The 12,733-nt window shown below is 41.5% G+C and overlaps 5 protein-coding genes across 5 annotated transcripts in view; 3 read left to right on the top strand and 2 right to left on the bottom strand.

Moving 5' to 3' along the window:
• Positions 1–683: 683 nt before the first annotated feature.
• Positions 684–857, top strand: SS1G_00920 (predicted protein; the record flags this gene model as incomplete). Its single annotated transcript, XM_001598781.1, has 1 exon — positions 684–857. The coding sequence occupies one exon, from the start codon at positions 684–686 to the stop codon at positions 855–857; it is 174 nt and encodes a 57-aa protein (XP_001598831.1).
• Positions 858–2,027: 1,170 nt separating this feature from the next.
• On the bottom strand, positions 2,028–3,963 carry SS1G_00919 (hypothetical protein; the record flags this gene model as incomplete). Its single annotated transcript, XM_001598780.1, has 5 exons — positions 2,028–2,556; positions 2,613–3,078; positions 3,143–3,415; positions 3,470–3,656; positions 3,739–3,963. 5 exons carry the CDS (start codon positions 3,961–3,963, stop codon positions 2,028–2,030), a joined length of 1,680 nt encoding a protein of 559 aa, XP_001598830.1.
• Positions 3,964–4,987: 1,024 nt separating this feature from the next.
• Positions 4,988–5,128, top strand: SS1G_00918 (hypothetical protein; the record flags this gene model as incomplete). The annotated part of the gene is made up of 1 exon (XM_001598779.1): positions 4,988–5,128. One exon carries the CDS (start codon positions 4,988–4,990, stop codon positions 5,126–5,128), a length of 141 nt encoding a protein of 46 aa, XP_001598829.1.
• A 548-nt stretch (positions 5,129–5,676) lies between these two features.
• On the top strand, positions 5,677–6,090 carry SS1G_00917 (predicted protein; the record flags this gene model as incomplete). Its single annotated transcript, XM_001598778.1, has 1 exon — positions 5,677–6,090. The coding sequence occupies one exon, from the start codon at positions 5,677–5,679 to the stop codon at positions 6,088–6,090; it is 414 nt and encodes a 137-aa protein (XP_001598828.1).
• A 2,892-nt stretch (positions 6,091–8,982) lies between these two features.
• The window catches only part of SS1G_00916 (hypothetical protein), a gene marked incomplete at both ends in the record, with an annotated part of 4,481 nt that continues 730 nt past the window's right edge, over positions 8,983–12,733 (bottom strand). The window contains 3 exons of the mRNA XM_001598777.1: positions 8,983–11,297; positions 11,555–11,573; positions 11,713–12,648. Of these exons, the coding sequence (XP_001598827.1) occupies positions 8,983–11,297; positions 11,555–11,573; positions 11,713–12,648 (3,270 nt within the window). The remainder of the gene's footprint in view (positions 11,298–11,554; positions 11,574–11,712; positions 12,649–12,733) is intronic.

The raw sequence follows: 12,733 nt of genomic DNA, 5'->3' as shown, positions 1-12,733 counted from the left end.
TCGAAGCTTCGAGACATCCGGTACCTAGGTAGTAGGTACGGAGTAGAGTACTCCTTACTTACCCATACATCAACCATGAACCCGAACCTCACAGTTCTCCTAAAGAGCCGTGAGAGGTCTCACCTCTCTTCAACTAAATTATTTATGTCATCATACGTGATTCAATCATCAAACATCAAGGATTTCCTTGCCTCATCCTGCTCCTATCAGTATCCGTCCGCGCCAAATTGTGTCATTGAGATCTACCACAGATTTTATTACAATTTATATCCGTAAAGACTTGATTGAAATTTAAAGCATATATAGTGGATTTTTAAATCACACCAGGCTTTCAAGTGGGATGTACATTTTCGGTTTCATCTTTCTTTACTCCGCATATCAATCAAGTACTGTTGGATCTCGTATCGGTATCAAGGGAGTGAGTTATAAACGCTGTAAGAAGGGGATCTCGTACCGGTCGGTATTGATAGAGTGAATGCTGCGGAAGAAAAGACTCTTTTTATTCGCCTTGGTCGTAGTGTCGCGAGTGTATCATATCATACCAGAGCATAAAGTTATGCTTGGCACTCAACTCACTACATACTTCGCAACGTAGACCCAGTGACCCACCCACCCACAAGGAAAATATATAAAGTTTTGCAGTACATACATACGGAGTACATAGTACCTATGTATGTACGTATATGTCAAACTGCCAACGGTCCTACGGTATACCAGGTTTGTGCTTCCGTTCTGCGGAGCTTTTCTTTGAAGGAAATACATTTTACGGAGGGAGTACGAAGGGTTCTTACCTGTTCGATTCGAATTTGTTACCGGATTTCGAGTTCAAGTGTTCATGTCCCGGTAAGATTGAGTGAGCATTTGCGATATTAGTATGTTCTGGGTATCAATTAGATCGGCGAGGAATATAATCATTCTTTAGGGGAGATTTTGTTGTCTTATAGACGAATAGTTGAGAAATATTTACCTTTATCTTCTTTGACGCCGATACTCTAAACAAAAACAAAAACAATTTGTTCTGCTTCAAACTATATGCTGTGTTTTGCAAGAGCCGTTTGTTCGAAATGTCAACACGAGCATGAGAGGACATTTATTATCCTTCCATCAGACTCAACGATCCCGCTTTCTAGCTTTATAACAGTACATACCTTTGAGGTTTGAATACTTAATCTTTCGACCGGACTAACGTTCGGCCGAAGATTCTATCCGAATGTGAATTTCCAAGCGGGACTTTATAGTATTATTATTACATGCTGAGTTGAAGACCAAAGGGGAGGAATTCGAGCAGCGTATCTAAGATCTTACAAGTTGTAGGAATGTGGGAATTTATTATCATTGTATAGTATAATATGATTGGTTTGTGTTAATTCGGGATGTCCTCAGTAGGATATGTATTTTCTTTACGGAGTAAATATAATAAAAATAGGCAGTCTAGAGTTTGGGGGGATATATATCGCTCTAGTCGAGACGATGATGTTATATTATTCTGATATATTAGATATTCAGAATATTCTTGAATTGTATTTTCGAATTTGATGTTTGATTTTCTTTGACTTTTACGGTTTTGATATATAATTCTATAGTATTAGATGAGAAATATTCTTGACTTGAATGTTTATTTCGTCTGAGGTCTTTATGAGTAGTTGATTTTTATTATCTATTGTGTTTTTGAATTATTACTTCACCACTTATCATCTTTCATTGTATATCTATCTATCTATTTATTTGTTTATTAATATAAATATAAAGCTTCAAGATTTATAGATATACACATACATATGTTAAATTCTAGATTACTTTAGGATCCCTCAAGGACGGATGACCTTTGAAAGAGATGAGCCCGCGATTTTGTTAGCCGTTGAATAAATTCAGTATTTTTATGTCATCTGAGAAGAAACCTATTTACTTAATGACAATTAATGGCCAGTTCTATCTTTTCTAATCATCTTCATCTATTCATCTATTATCTTTAAAACAGATCGTTCTAGTAAACACTTCCTCCATTAACACCGTACTCATAATATCATCTAGACAGCACCACCAATTGATGTCTTCCCCCTCAAATTCTTCCAAGGCCAACGACTCCCCAAAGCCACAAAAAAAGCAATTCCCGTACAAGTTATCGCCATAGCATACGTAACTTTCAACCCCTGTAGATAACTTTCTATAATTCCCTGAATCGCGTCTCCCTCTTTACCAAATACATTTCTTAGTTCGCTAACTCCTACTGATAATACCCGAGCTGGAGAAACAGAAGGTGCGTATTGAGGAAGAACATGTAGAATACGATTTGCAAATGCTGCTTCGGCTATCGAGATGAAAAATGCGCCGCCGATGGTCTGGAGGAAAAGTACCATTGCTGTAACGGATGATAGGTCGGCTGGGGAAACGGTGGCTTGAGAGGAGATGACCGGGATTTGGAAAGCGAGACCTGTAGAAAGACCAGTGAGTGCTTGATAGCCTATCCATTGAGCGGAAGTAGAGGCCGCGCTAAGGGTATACAGAAGTCCGCATCCTATTGTTGCTCCAACTGCACTGAGAATCATGAAGGGAACGCTAAAAGAGTGTGTTAGTTACTTTTGACCTTTTCTTGATATAGAATGAAGACTCACAAGTGACCAAATGCAGAGATCAATGCCCCTGAAAGAATGGTAGCAATAGTAGTACCAATAATCATTGGTAAATTTCTCACTCCAGATTGAGAAGCCGAAACTCCAGAAACGACTTGAAAGTAATAGGGGAGATAGTAAAGCAGAATAAACCATCCACCACCAAGAAAAAATACGTATACCATTCCTACAGAAACAGTACGCTCTTTCAATAAACGGGCGACGATTATTCCACGTTCACCCTGAAAGTATTGAATTACGATGAAGAGAGCGATGAGAAGGACGAAGCCGACGAGAGTACCAATCACATCGGCAGATTTCCAAGCTTTAGTTTGGCCACCCCATTGGAGAGCTAGGAAGAAACAGACGAGACTGGCCATGATTGTGAAGGTTCCGGGGAGGTCCATTTGTAAAATCTTTTCTTTGAGGGTAGCCGGCGTCGGTACTGCATTTGGAGGGGTGGTAAATACTAGAAAGTGGATATATTAGTTTCATGCTATATTCATAGAGTAAGAAGAATCGTGAGTACTCACAAAACAGAATAATAGCCGCTGCAACACCACCAATAGGCAAATTGATATAGAAACACCAACGCCATGTTAATTTATCTGCGAATACACCTCCAAGAAGGGGTCCAACTACAGATGCTACTCCATAAGATGCCCCCAAAATCCCTGTATATGCTGCGCGATGTTGGGGCCGAGCTGCGAATGCTATAATCGTATATGCTCCAGAAGCAATTCCTGCACCTCCAAGTCCAGAAATGGCTCGGCCTACTATTAGAGCGGTGCTATTTGGGGCAACGCCTATGAGGTTGAAATTAGTTTCAGTTTTTGAATGTGGATCTTGGGAGAACATACCGCAGATTAAGCTTCCTAGCTCGAATATGAAGATGGACATGAGGAAGGTTATCTTTAGTGGGAAATATTTGTAGGCTTTTCCCCATGTTGATTGGAAAGATCCCACGGTGAGAAAGAATGCCGAGCCATACCAGCCGACCAGATCTAATCCATGGAATTGATCAGTGATTTTGGGAATTGCTGTAGCCTGTTGTTGATGTTAGTTATGTACTTGATTGAAGGGTGTAATGTTGTTCTTCATTTGTAGAAGGACGAGAAAATATACATACCACAATCGTCATATCTAAAGAAACTAGAAAGATACTGAGTGATAAAGCAACCACTATCATCACCATCGCAAAGGCTTTTGGATACTCTAGACCATCTTCCTCCTGTCTATTGTTATTTACTTCCTCATTTACTACCTCCGCACCATGTGTACTGTTCTTCTCCTTTCTCAATGTCAAATCATCAATTGAAGGAGCATTACTCTTTTCCAATTCAGTATCAGACATCATTGTCGTTGATCTCGAATTCTCCATTTTTGCTCGCTCGTTTTGGAGAGCAATCTTGATATTTCCGTGTATGCTCTATAGGAGAAGGATCGAGCGGGAAGTAATGGTAATCGGAATTCAGACAAGGTAAAAAGGTATGAAAGTGAAACGTCTGATATGGAGAATTATTCTCTTTCATCATGACAACAGCAGGATCCTTTTATATAAATCATACAAAGTCTTCTCATTCAACTCACTCATACCTGAGTATTGGATATTGACTCTTTCAGCGGTTGCCATGTGGAGATGACTTCACAGAGGCGCCTTTGGTGCAGGGTAATAGGCATGCGCATACATGCTTACACATTCTCTGATTCTTTCGCCGATAGTAAAAAGGAAAGATCAACCCTGGCCGAGCCTTTCCAAAGATGATTCTAGTTTGTAGTAGAATCTTCGAAATTATATCCGCCGCTGAACGGATGTGCATTTCGGTAAAATCCCAAATTTGCTTACGGCTATCAGGTGGCGATTAACTTGAGCCTGCTTATAATAATAACAATAGTAGATATTCGAGCAAATGAGTATCCAATGGAAAAGTTGGTGGGATAAATGTGATGTGGTGGAATAAGGTGGTTGCCATCGACCTAGTATGCATTTGGTGGTTGAAATGAGTGAGTATGAGTCATCCTGAGAAGTGATGACTAGGTAGTAACGTTCTATCGATTGACTACCTACCTTGAAGTTTGGATGAGGAACTTTCACTTCCAACGCAACCAGCCAACCAACCTGCAGAAAAAGCAGAAGATTGACACACAAAGACTGAGTCTTGCTGTATTTGATGCAAATTTAAATTGGGAAAGCTACCTATTCATTGCAATTGAGGCCCGGGAAGAGTCATTTATAATTAGGTATATTACCTACATATTCAATCTTTGCTTTTCAGCTTTTTACCCAGTCACGAGATCCCCTCAAATGCATATGGCAGAATACCGAGATTGAGGTGTTAACGTTGTACAGAACTCATGAAACAGCTTCAAAGTTGAATATGGCGACGTTTGGCTCATTCAGCATGATTCGAACAATCAATCAAATCACATATTCTGAATCGAATCAATGGGTAGACGGAACAATCAAGATTATGGCATTTGAAGATTTGGTTTGGGGGACGTTCCATGAATTCGAATAGATGCATTCACCGGTGTCCTAGCTAAGGTTATAAGCTTAGTCAAGATCCTAATTCTCTCTTAAATCCAAGCCCGCTTGATATTGAGTTGGTTATCTACAGTTAGGTACTTAAAGATTCAAGTAAAGTATCGGGCGAATTATTTCCCTAGATCACATGATTCTTTTCTGTATTACAGTACAGTCCTCAGGTAAATTGTGTCCTGTGGATAAGTTTTGTATCTATAAAACTTCCTTTTCCTGAACTTCTTACAACTCCATTCAAAAGATTCAGGGCTTGGTTTTCTTACAACCTACAAAAATGGGAAAGTATTTTGAGCTTTTCCTGGTGTAGACAATCTGGTTAAGATCTGTCGTCTTCCATACCAAACTCGATACTTCTCTTCATCTCCCATCTCAATTTGCAAAAAGTCTCCAAGAGGTTATTGAGCAAATTCGCAATTTCGATTGCTCCATCAGTAATGAAATCATCAGAAACTATATTTGATGGTAGTACTAATTCCCATCCACCTTTGCGTATACACCCTAACTTACCTTTCAACAGAATTCACAATGAGTGTATATGCGGATGAGTACGACAAAGCTGGAGCTTCACTGGTCGATGTTTTACCTGTCGAAATGATCCGGGCTATCTGCGAAAATCTCCTGGTAGAAGATGTAGCTAATTTTCGATTAACGAGCAAGGTTTGCGCCGCAGCTAGAGTAGATCGCCTCGTCCAGGTAGTCTACGTTACATTTACTAGAGAGAGCTTCCAAAAACTGCCCAACATCTCGAAACATCCCGAGATATCGAAGCATGTCATAACCACATGGTATGAGCCACTTGGTTTGGTGGCATGGGACGGAAATGAATTTCACAACAGGGGATACGGCTTGACTGACCTCAGGGGGCAAGAAAATAGTAAGAAAACCCTCAAAGTCACAACTTTTGGTTCAAACATCTCATGCTTTTATAGTTTACAATAAGTCTTGGGAAGATCAGATTTTCATGAAGGAGAGCAAATTTAGTAAATGGGTTTTTTCACAAGTGTTGCCAAAGTTCAGCTCTCTGAAAAGATTCGTCATGAAAGGAAGTATCGCGAGACAAAGAAGGCTTTTATCCCATGATCTCAACACTATGTCAATCATTACCCAATTTGGATCTATTGATAGGGAGTGCTACGAAGAAGTTTTAGCATTTTTTTCTGCTGCTGGAAAGGCTGATACGAAACTGGAGTATCCTCACCTTGACCTAATAGACTTGGATATGCTGTATCGTGCCTCAAATAGCACCGGTATCATATTTTCAGATGGGCCAGATGGACCAGATGCTCGATATCTTCGCTATCTTCACCTTGGAGTGTGGGACTCGCCCTCTCGCAACTGTTACCACGTATTGAGGCAATTGCTACAAGCTACGTGTAACCTCAAACATCTCACCATCACAAACACTCCTGGCCTCGGGTATATATAGATTGGGATGAAGTCGTACCGGGTTTGACATTGCCACATTTGAGAGTCCTGGAATTCTCCTATGTCGAAGGCAGCAGTACGTCGCTTGCCAAGTTCCTCCAGAGACATGGCAAAACTCTAAAAACCTTTCAAATCCGGCAGTGTAGCTTAAGAAACGATCTCAGAGACTGGGGTGAAGTCCTTGATACAATCAGAAATGATTTGACCCTTCAAAAAGTGAAATTTGGGGGCATTAAATTTCGAGCGCCCAAGATTCCAACAAGCTTTGTGGATGGCCAGGTCTATATCACATCGATACATATCTACCATGGCCACCAATTTGAGTCGTTACTGAATGATCGCCTTTTACACAAGGACCTCTTAGCGAAAGAATGTTCCCTCATACCGAGCGTACTTTGGTACGACTATCTCGCCTTTGTTATGATTCAGAGACAAAAGGCGAAGGCAAGGTCTGAAGAACTTGAGTCACAAGGACTTACATGGGATATAAAAAATGAAATAAATTTTCAGCTTCGCCAGTTCCTCTGCGATTAGTAGGAAAATGACTAGATTATTGGCATCGTTGATAATTTTCATATTCAACACATACCCTCTGTTGAAGGACAGCATCTTTCCGAATAGTTAATATTTATGACCTCCAATGAATTCAATACTTTTCATATGATAATGATCCTATTCGAGTGAACTGAAGATATGTAATCCCAGCTATAAAACGATCACATACATACCTTTTGAGCATTTATTTTCCATACCCCAACATCTTCTCCATCTTCTCCACCTTCTAAATCCATTACTATTCATCCACTCTACTATTATATCCCTAAATCACCTCCATCATCATCTCCCATATACTATATTATCTCCACCCCGTCCATCGTCAACTACCAACTATCAACAATAACCTCTCATCATTCACCACAGCAACTAAAAGTTCCCTCTTGAGTCTCAATACCCCTTCAATATATACCCTCCACATCTCCTCCGTGTATCAAGGAATAAGGAATATTATAATATCTTGTTGACCTCCTGGGATCTTGGCAGCATATGCATATATATTGCATGATGCATATAAGGAGCAAACAAAACTCAACTTTTAATTCATTCTTTCCTTTTTGGTATACTGTTTGTTTGCTTTCAATATTTTGATTTCAAAGCACTTTAATTCCGAAGGCTGAATACCTAACCCTATTCCTTCATTTTTTTGAATATATACTCGCAGCTTAACTGCTTAGCTAGAGAATCAATCAATTCAATCTGATGCTCTTTCTGGTCTCAAGAAACCCAATATATCTTCATCCCCAATCAACCTGCTATTATGGCTACCTATCTAACTAATCTTACAATCTGTTGTATACACGAATTCATTATTCTATTCATTTTTACATTTTACATTCTACTTTCAAAAATTGAAATTAAATCTGGATTTTGATATTTTAATATATAGTAAATGTGACGGAAAAGTCGTAAACGGAGTCAATTCAATTACTTAGAATCTAAAACTAAAGAACTAATGTGACGGAAAAGTCGTAAACGGAGTCAATTCAATTACTTAGAATCTAAAACTAAAGAACTAAGAAGATTCTAAGTAAGAAGGTCTTTATATAAAGGGCTAGTGCACGTGAGCCACTAGTGGGTAACAACCGTCACGTAACAACTAAGAGGATTCTAAGTAAGAAGGTCTTTATATACAGGGCTAGTGCACGTGAGCCACTAGTGGGATAACAACCGTCACGTAACAGTAAATAAATAAATGATTTCATATATTGAATTTAATTTTAACAATGATATTTAATCTTTTTAAGTTTTTTTTTTTCATAAATCTATTTTTTATAAAATCAGAAATTATATGTTACGACTGTCACACTCAAGAATACTGGGTAAAGTATCTTGTATTAGAAAATACTAAGCTAAGGAGAAAAGAAGAAGGAAAACAAGAGTAGAGATTGATTGATTGATTGTGTTTATCGTCATAGGCCGTAGGCCCACGCGCCTTGGCGCGTGATAACCTTAGCCATCTATTCCAGTTTTGGACAAATGACGCTCAGAGGAGAAGCCTCTGAGTGGTTTACTAGCTAGCTAGGGGGAGTATTTTTATACAATTTAAAGGGGGCTAGGGCAGGGTTTACATGATTGCCTTCGCAGGGGGGGTTTGGGCCGGTAGGCCTTTTGGGGTTGTAATTGTGGTCATCCTCGTCCACTAGATCACTACCTCTTGATCTCTCTCCCTGTCTCCTCGTACTTGTTTTGGTTGTTCGTATGCATACTTGTTTTTTTTTTTTTTTTTTTTTAATGAAAGAAAAGGGAATGATGAAAGAGAGGAAAGAAGAGGAAGGAAAAGCACCCTTAGAGACCTATTAACTCCGTTTGAATCCAATGAAAGAAAGAAAGTTTTTTTTTTATTTTTTTTTATCTTGCACCTGTGTGCCACGGGCAGATTTTTGTGTAGAACTTGGTGTATTCTAGCCATTCGGCTAGTTTGGCTATACCGGTGGGATTTCTTAGAAGCCAGGGGATAGCTTCGGAGGGGGGGCTCTTTGTGAGCGCTTTGAAGGCTTTTCCTTTTTTGCAAAAGAAAAAGTGTAATGGAGTTTTCCTTTTACCGCACGAGCAATGGACGTGGGCTGTAGTGTGATTGAAGCGTTCATGGTATGCTGCGAAGTCGCCATGCTGTGATCTGATAGCGAGAATATGGTGGAGTGTGGCTCTCTTCAGAGAGAGGGTGTCTGTATTAGAAGTGTGGTTGAATTGGAGATCTTTGTAGTATTGTGGGCTGACTGTATTCCATAATTGTTCGTCTGCTTTGTTGGCCCTTGTTCTGATCATTCTTTTTAGGGATGCTAGCGTACAGATCGGGTTGAGGGGAAAGGGGAGTTTTGTTCCTTCCTTAGCGGCTTTGTCAGCTATTTCGTTGCCAGGGATATCCAGGTGCCCTGGGACCCATCGGACGCGGATTTTCCCGGGGGAGGTGTGTGGGAGCCTTGGTCTAACAGCCCAAGCTTGTGTGAGCTTCAGAAAGTCTTCAAAGACTCTCTGTGAGGAACCATTGAAGTGGGATCCTAATCGGAGAGCAGCCTCGTGGTTGTCTAAGAAGATCCAGAGATCTGTGGCCAGTTTGGTTGATGCTAGAGTGAGGGCTTTTGCTGCCCCTGCTACTGCGGCTGTGGCTTCTGCATCGAACACTTCTGCATTTGTGCCTAATGAGAAAGAATGGTGTGCTATCTGAATATCGAATTGTGAGATTACGAATCCGCCCCCAGTTGCGCCATCCTTGCTTTCACTTTTTGAGCCATCCGAGAAGATTTGTATATCGCTTCTTGGGATCTTGGCGTGGAAGGCTTTGAAGTCTTCGGCTGCTTGTGCCTTCGTTCTGCCCATCGGACCATTGATGCGGGCCTCGGCCTCTGCCCTCGACTCTCTGATTTCCCAGGGTGGGAAGGCCAAGGGGTTTATGTGTTCAGTCTCCGGTAATGCTGTGATGAGCCTTGCGAATCTTGTATCTGGGGTGCGGTTATATTCTCTGGCTTTGGTTATGTTCTCTGCTCTGATCCTGAGAGGATGGTAAAGGTCTAGTCTGGTGGTTCGTGCCGCATATAATTGTGAAATCAGGTTTAGCTCGATCTCGGATGGTCTGAGTTTGGCTTCCTCGTAGAGTACTGCTGTGTTTGTGGTTTTGTATACTGGGAGGATTGCCCTTGTACAGGTGATTACCACTTTGTTGAGTAAGCTTAGATGGCTGTCCACTACATTTGAGATCGAGATCGGGTTGTTTAGGGCATTCTTCTTTGTTCTGGTTCGGCCTGGCCACCACGTTTCCGAGGCGAAATAGCACTTTTTGAGTATGCAGGCTTCAGCCACTTTCCTGGTGAGATATGGGGGTATCCCTCGGTGTGTATTGCTGAGGGATCTCAGTGCGTTGGCTCCCTTGAGGGCTTTGGCTGCGAGGATCTGGACATGTGGTTTGAAGCATAGTTTCCTATCGAAGTGGACTCCGAGCCATTTGAGCGGGCCAGGTTTGACCTCTATATTCATAGATCCGGTGTGTATTGCAGGGGTATCCGTTAGTGTTCGGTGTCCTTTATAGAAGTGTATAAGCTCAGATTTCTTGGGGTCAAAAGTGATACCTTCGGTTTTTCCCCATTCGAGAGTTTCTTGCATATCCATTTTTAGAGAATCGCAGTTTGTCTGTAGTGAGTTTGATGTCGCTAGTATCGCGATATCGTCTGCATATCCGAATCTGCTCTGTGGTTTGCCCATCCAGAAGAGAGGCGCGATGTAGAGCATGAACAGGATCGGGGAGATCGGTGAACCTTGAGGAAGACCGCATTCTAGCTTTGTTTCCGGGCCAGTCTCGCCGTCTAGTCGGATCTTGATGGATCGATTAGTGGCGAAGGACTGAACCCATCTAACCAGGTTGTTTGGCCATCCTTGTTCCCGAAGGCGATTCACTAGTCTTCCTGGTAGCACTGCGTCAAAAGCACCTTTTACATCCATTGTGAGCAGGGTGGTCTTTAACCCTTGTTTTAAGGATGCCTCAATGTCGTGTGTAACGCAAGTGGTGAGGTCCACTGAGGATCGCAAGGGTAGAGCTCCGAGCTGCTGGTTCGCTAGGACTTGGTAGTTTAGAGCAAGCCATGATACCTTCTTCGCAATGAGTCTTTCGAGGCCTTTGCCTAGGACCGAGAGCAAGGCAATTGGTCGGTATGATCTTGGGTTGGTATAATCTGACTTGTTGGGTTTAGGGATGATTACGATGGTAGCTAATCGGAAGCATTTTGGGTGGTGTCCTAGGTGTAGACAGCCTTTGAAAAGGGATAGGGTTACTTCTTTTATCTGTAGCTATGCGACTTGTAGGATTTTTGTTGGGATTTCGTCTGCGCCAGGTGCTGTGTTCCCTGCTTTTAAAATGGCCAGCTCTATATCTTGTATAGCTATATCAGGGAAGGTGATAGATCTGCTTGGGGCTGTAGGGGTATCGAACGGGATGTCGTCAACCTCGGCTAGGTTTGTCAGTAGGTTGTTGGCGAAGGTTTCCCTTTTCTCTTCGATAGTATTTGCAATAGTTTGTTTTGATAGATCTGCTAAAGGGGGGGTACGGTATATTCCTGTGGATTGATGCCATTTGGCCATTCGATATACATCGTTTATATCTTCTACTTTATCCACTTTCGTAATATAGAAGGTGTGTTTTGCTTTTCGGACTGTTTTCCGAAGAGAGCGTTTGGATGTAGGTGTATTGGTGATTCTATGTTTATACACAGCCTTTATACAGTCCTTGTTCCACCAAGGTTGTTGAAGGGGCCCGTTTATGGATCTTCTTGCAGATCCTGTATAGGCTTTTGTAAGGGCTTGTGTAAGGGATGATGCGGCTTGATCTAGGTCTCTTAGAGAGGGTGTCCTGGGGATAGCTGCAATGTTGGTGAGATTAGTTTCTAGTAGGTCTTTAAAGAGCGTTTCATTCAATGTATTTAGCTTGAGTTTCTTTGCAGGCTTTTGGCTTCGGTAATTCCAGTGAAGGTAGGTTTTTAGGGTGCTGTGATCTGAGGTGCACTCTAGTTGTTCAGCGAGGGCGGTATACGCTGTATAGGGCCCTGAGAGGAAGGTGAGGTCCAAGACGTTTCCCTTTGAGTGAGTAGGAGTTCCGATTGGGGAGATGAGGTGTAGATTCCGGGAGTTTGACCATTCTACAAAGGGTTCGGCTAGCGTTGAAGGGGATGGATGGAGGGGATTCCAGTTGGGGTGGTGGAGGTTGAAGTCGCCTAGTAGGATGGCGTTGTTTGGGAAGTTTTGGAGTTCAAAGAGTGCCTTGATGGCTTGATTGCCATCTGTGCATTGTGTTGGAGCGTTGTAAATATTTATAATGGTAAATATTGTATTATTTGTAGATATTAATTGTATAAATATTAGATCTCTGGAGATTATCGGTCTGATCTGGTTGATCTGAATTCCTATTTCTTTTCTGATATAGGTGAGGACACGAGGGTTTTCCTTCCAATCGTCTAATGGAGTGAAGATTTCGTAGAAGGGGTGAGTTTTGGTGATTTTTCTTGAGGTATCTTTGTATATATATGGCTCCTGGATCGTGATGATATCAATTTGATCTATATTTGCTAGATTGAGGACGAGATCGTGTGAGATCCCTCCTTTACCTACATTGGTT

The sequence above is a fragment of the Sclerotinia sclerotiorum genome, genomic scaffold (assembly GCF_000146945.2).
Source record: "Sclerotinia sclerotiorum 1980 UF-70 scaffold_1 genomic scaffold, whole genome shotgun sequence".
Lineage (NCBI taxonomy): Eukaryota > Fungi > Ascomycota > Leotiomycetes > Helotiales > Sclerotiniaceae > Sclerotinia > Sclerotinia sclerotiorum.
The sequence above is the reverse complement of the archived record's forward strand: the minus strand, read 5'-3'. Positions and strand labels throughout refer to the sequence as shown.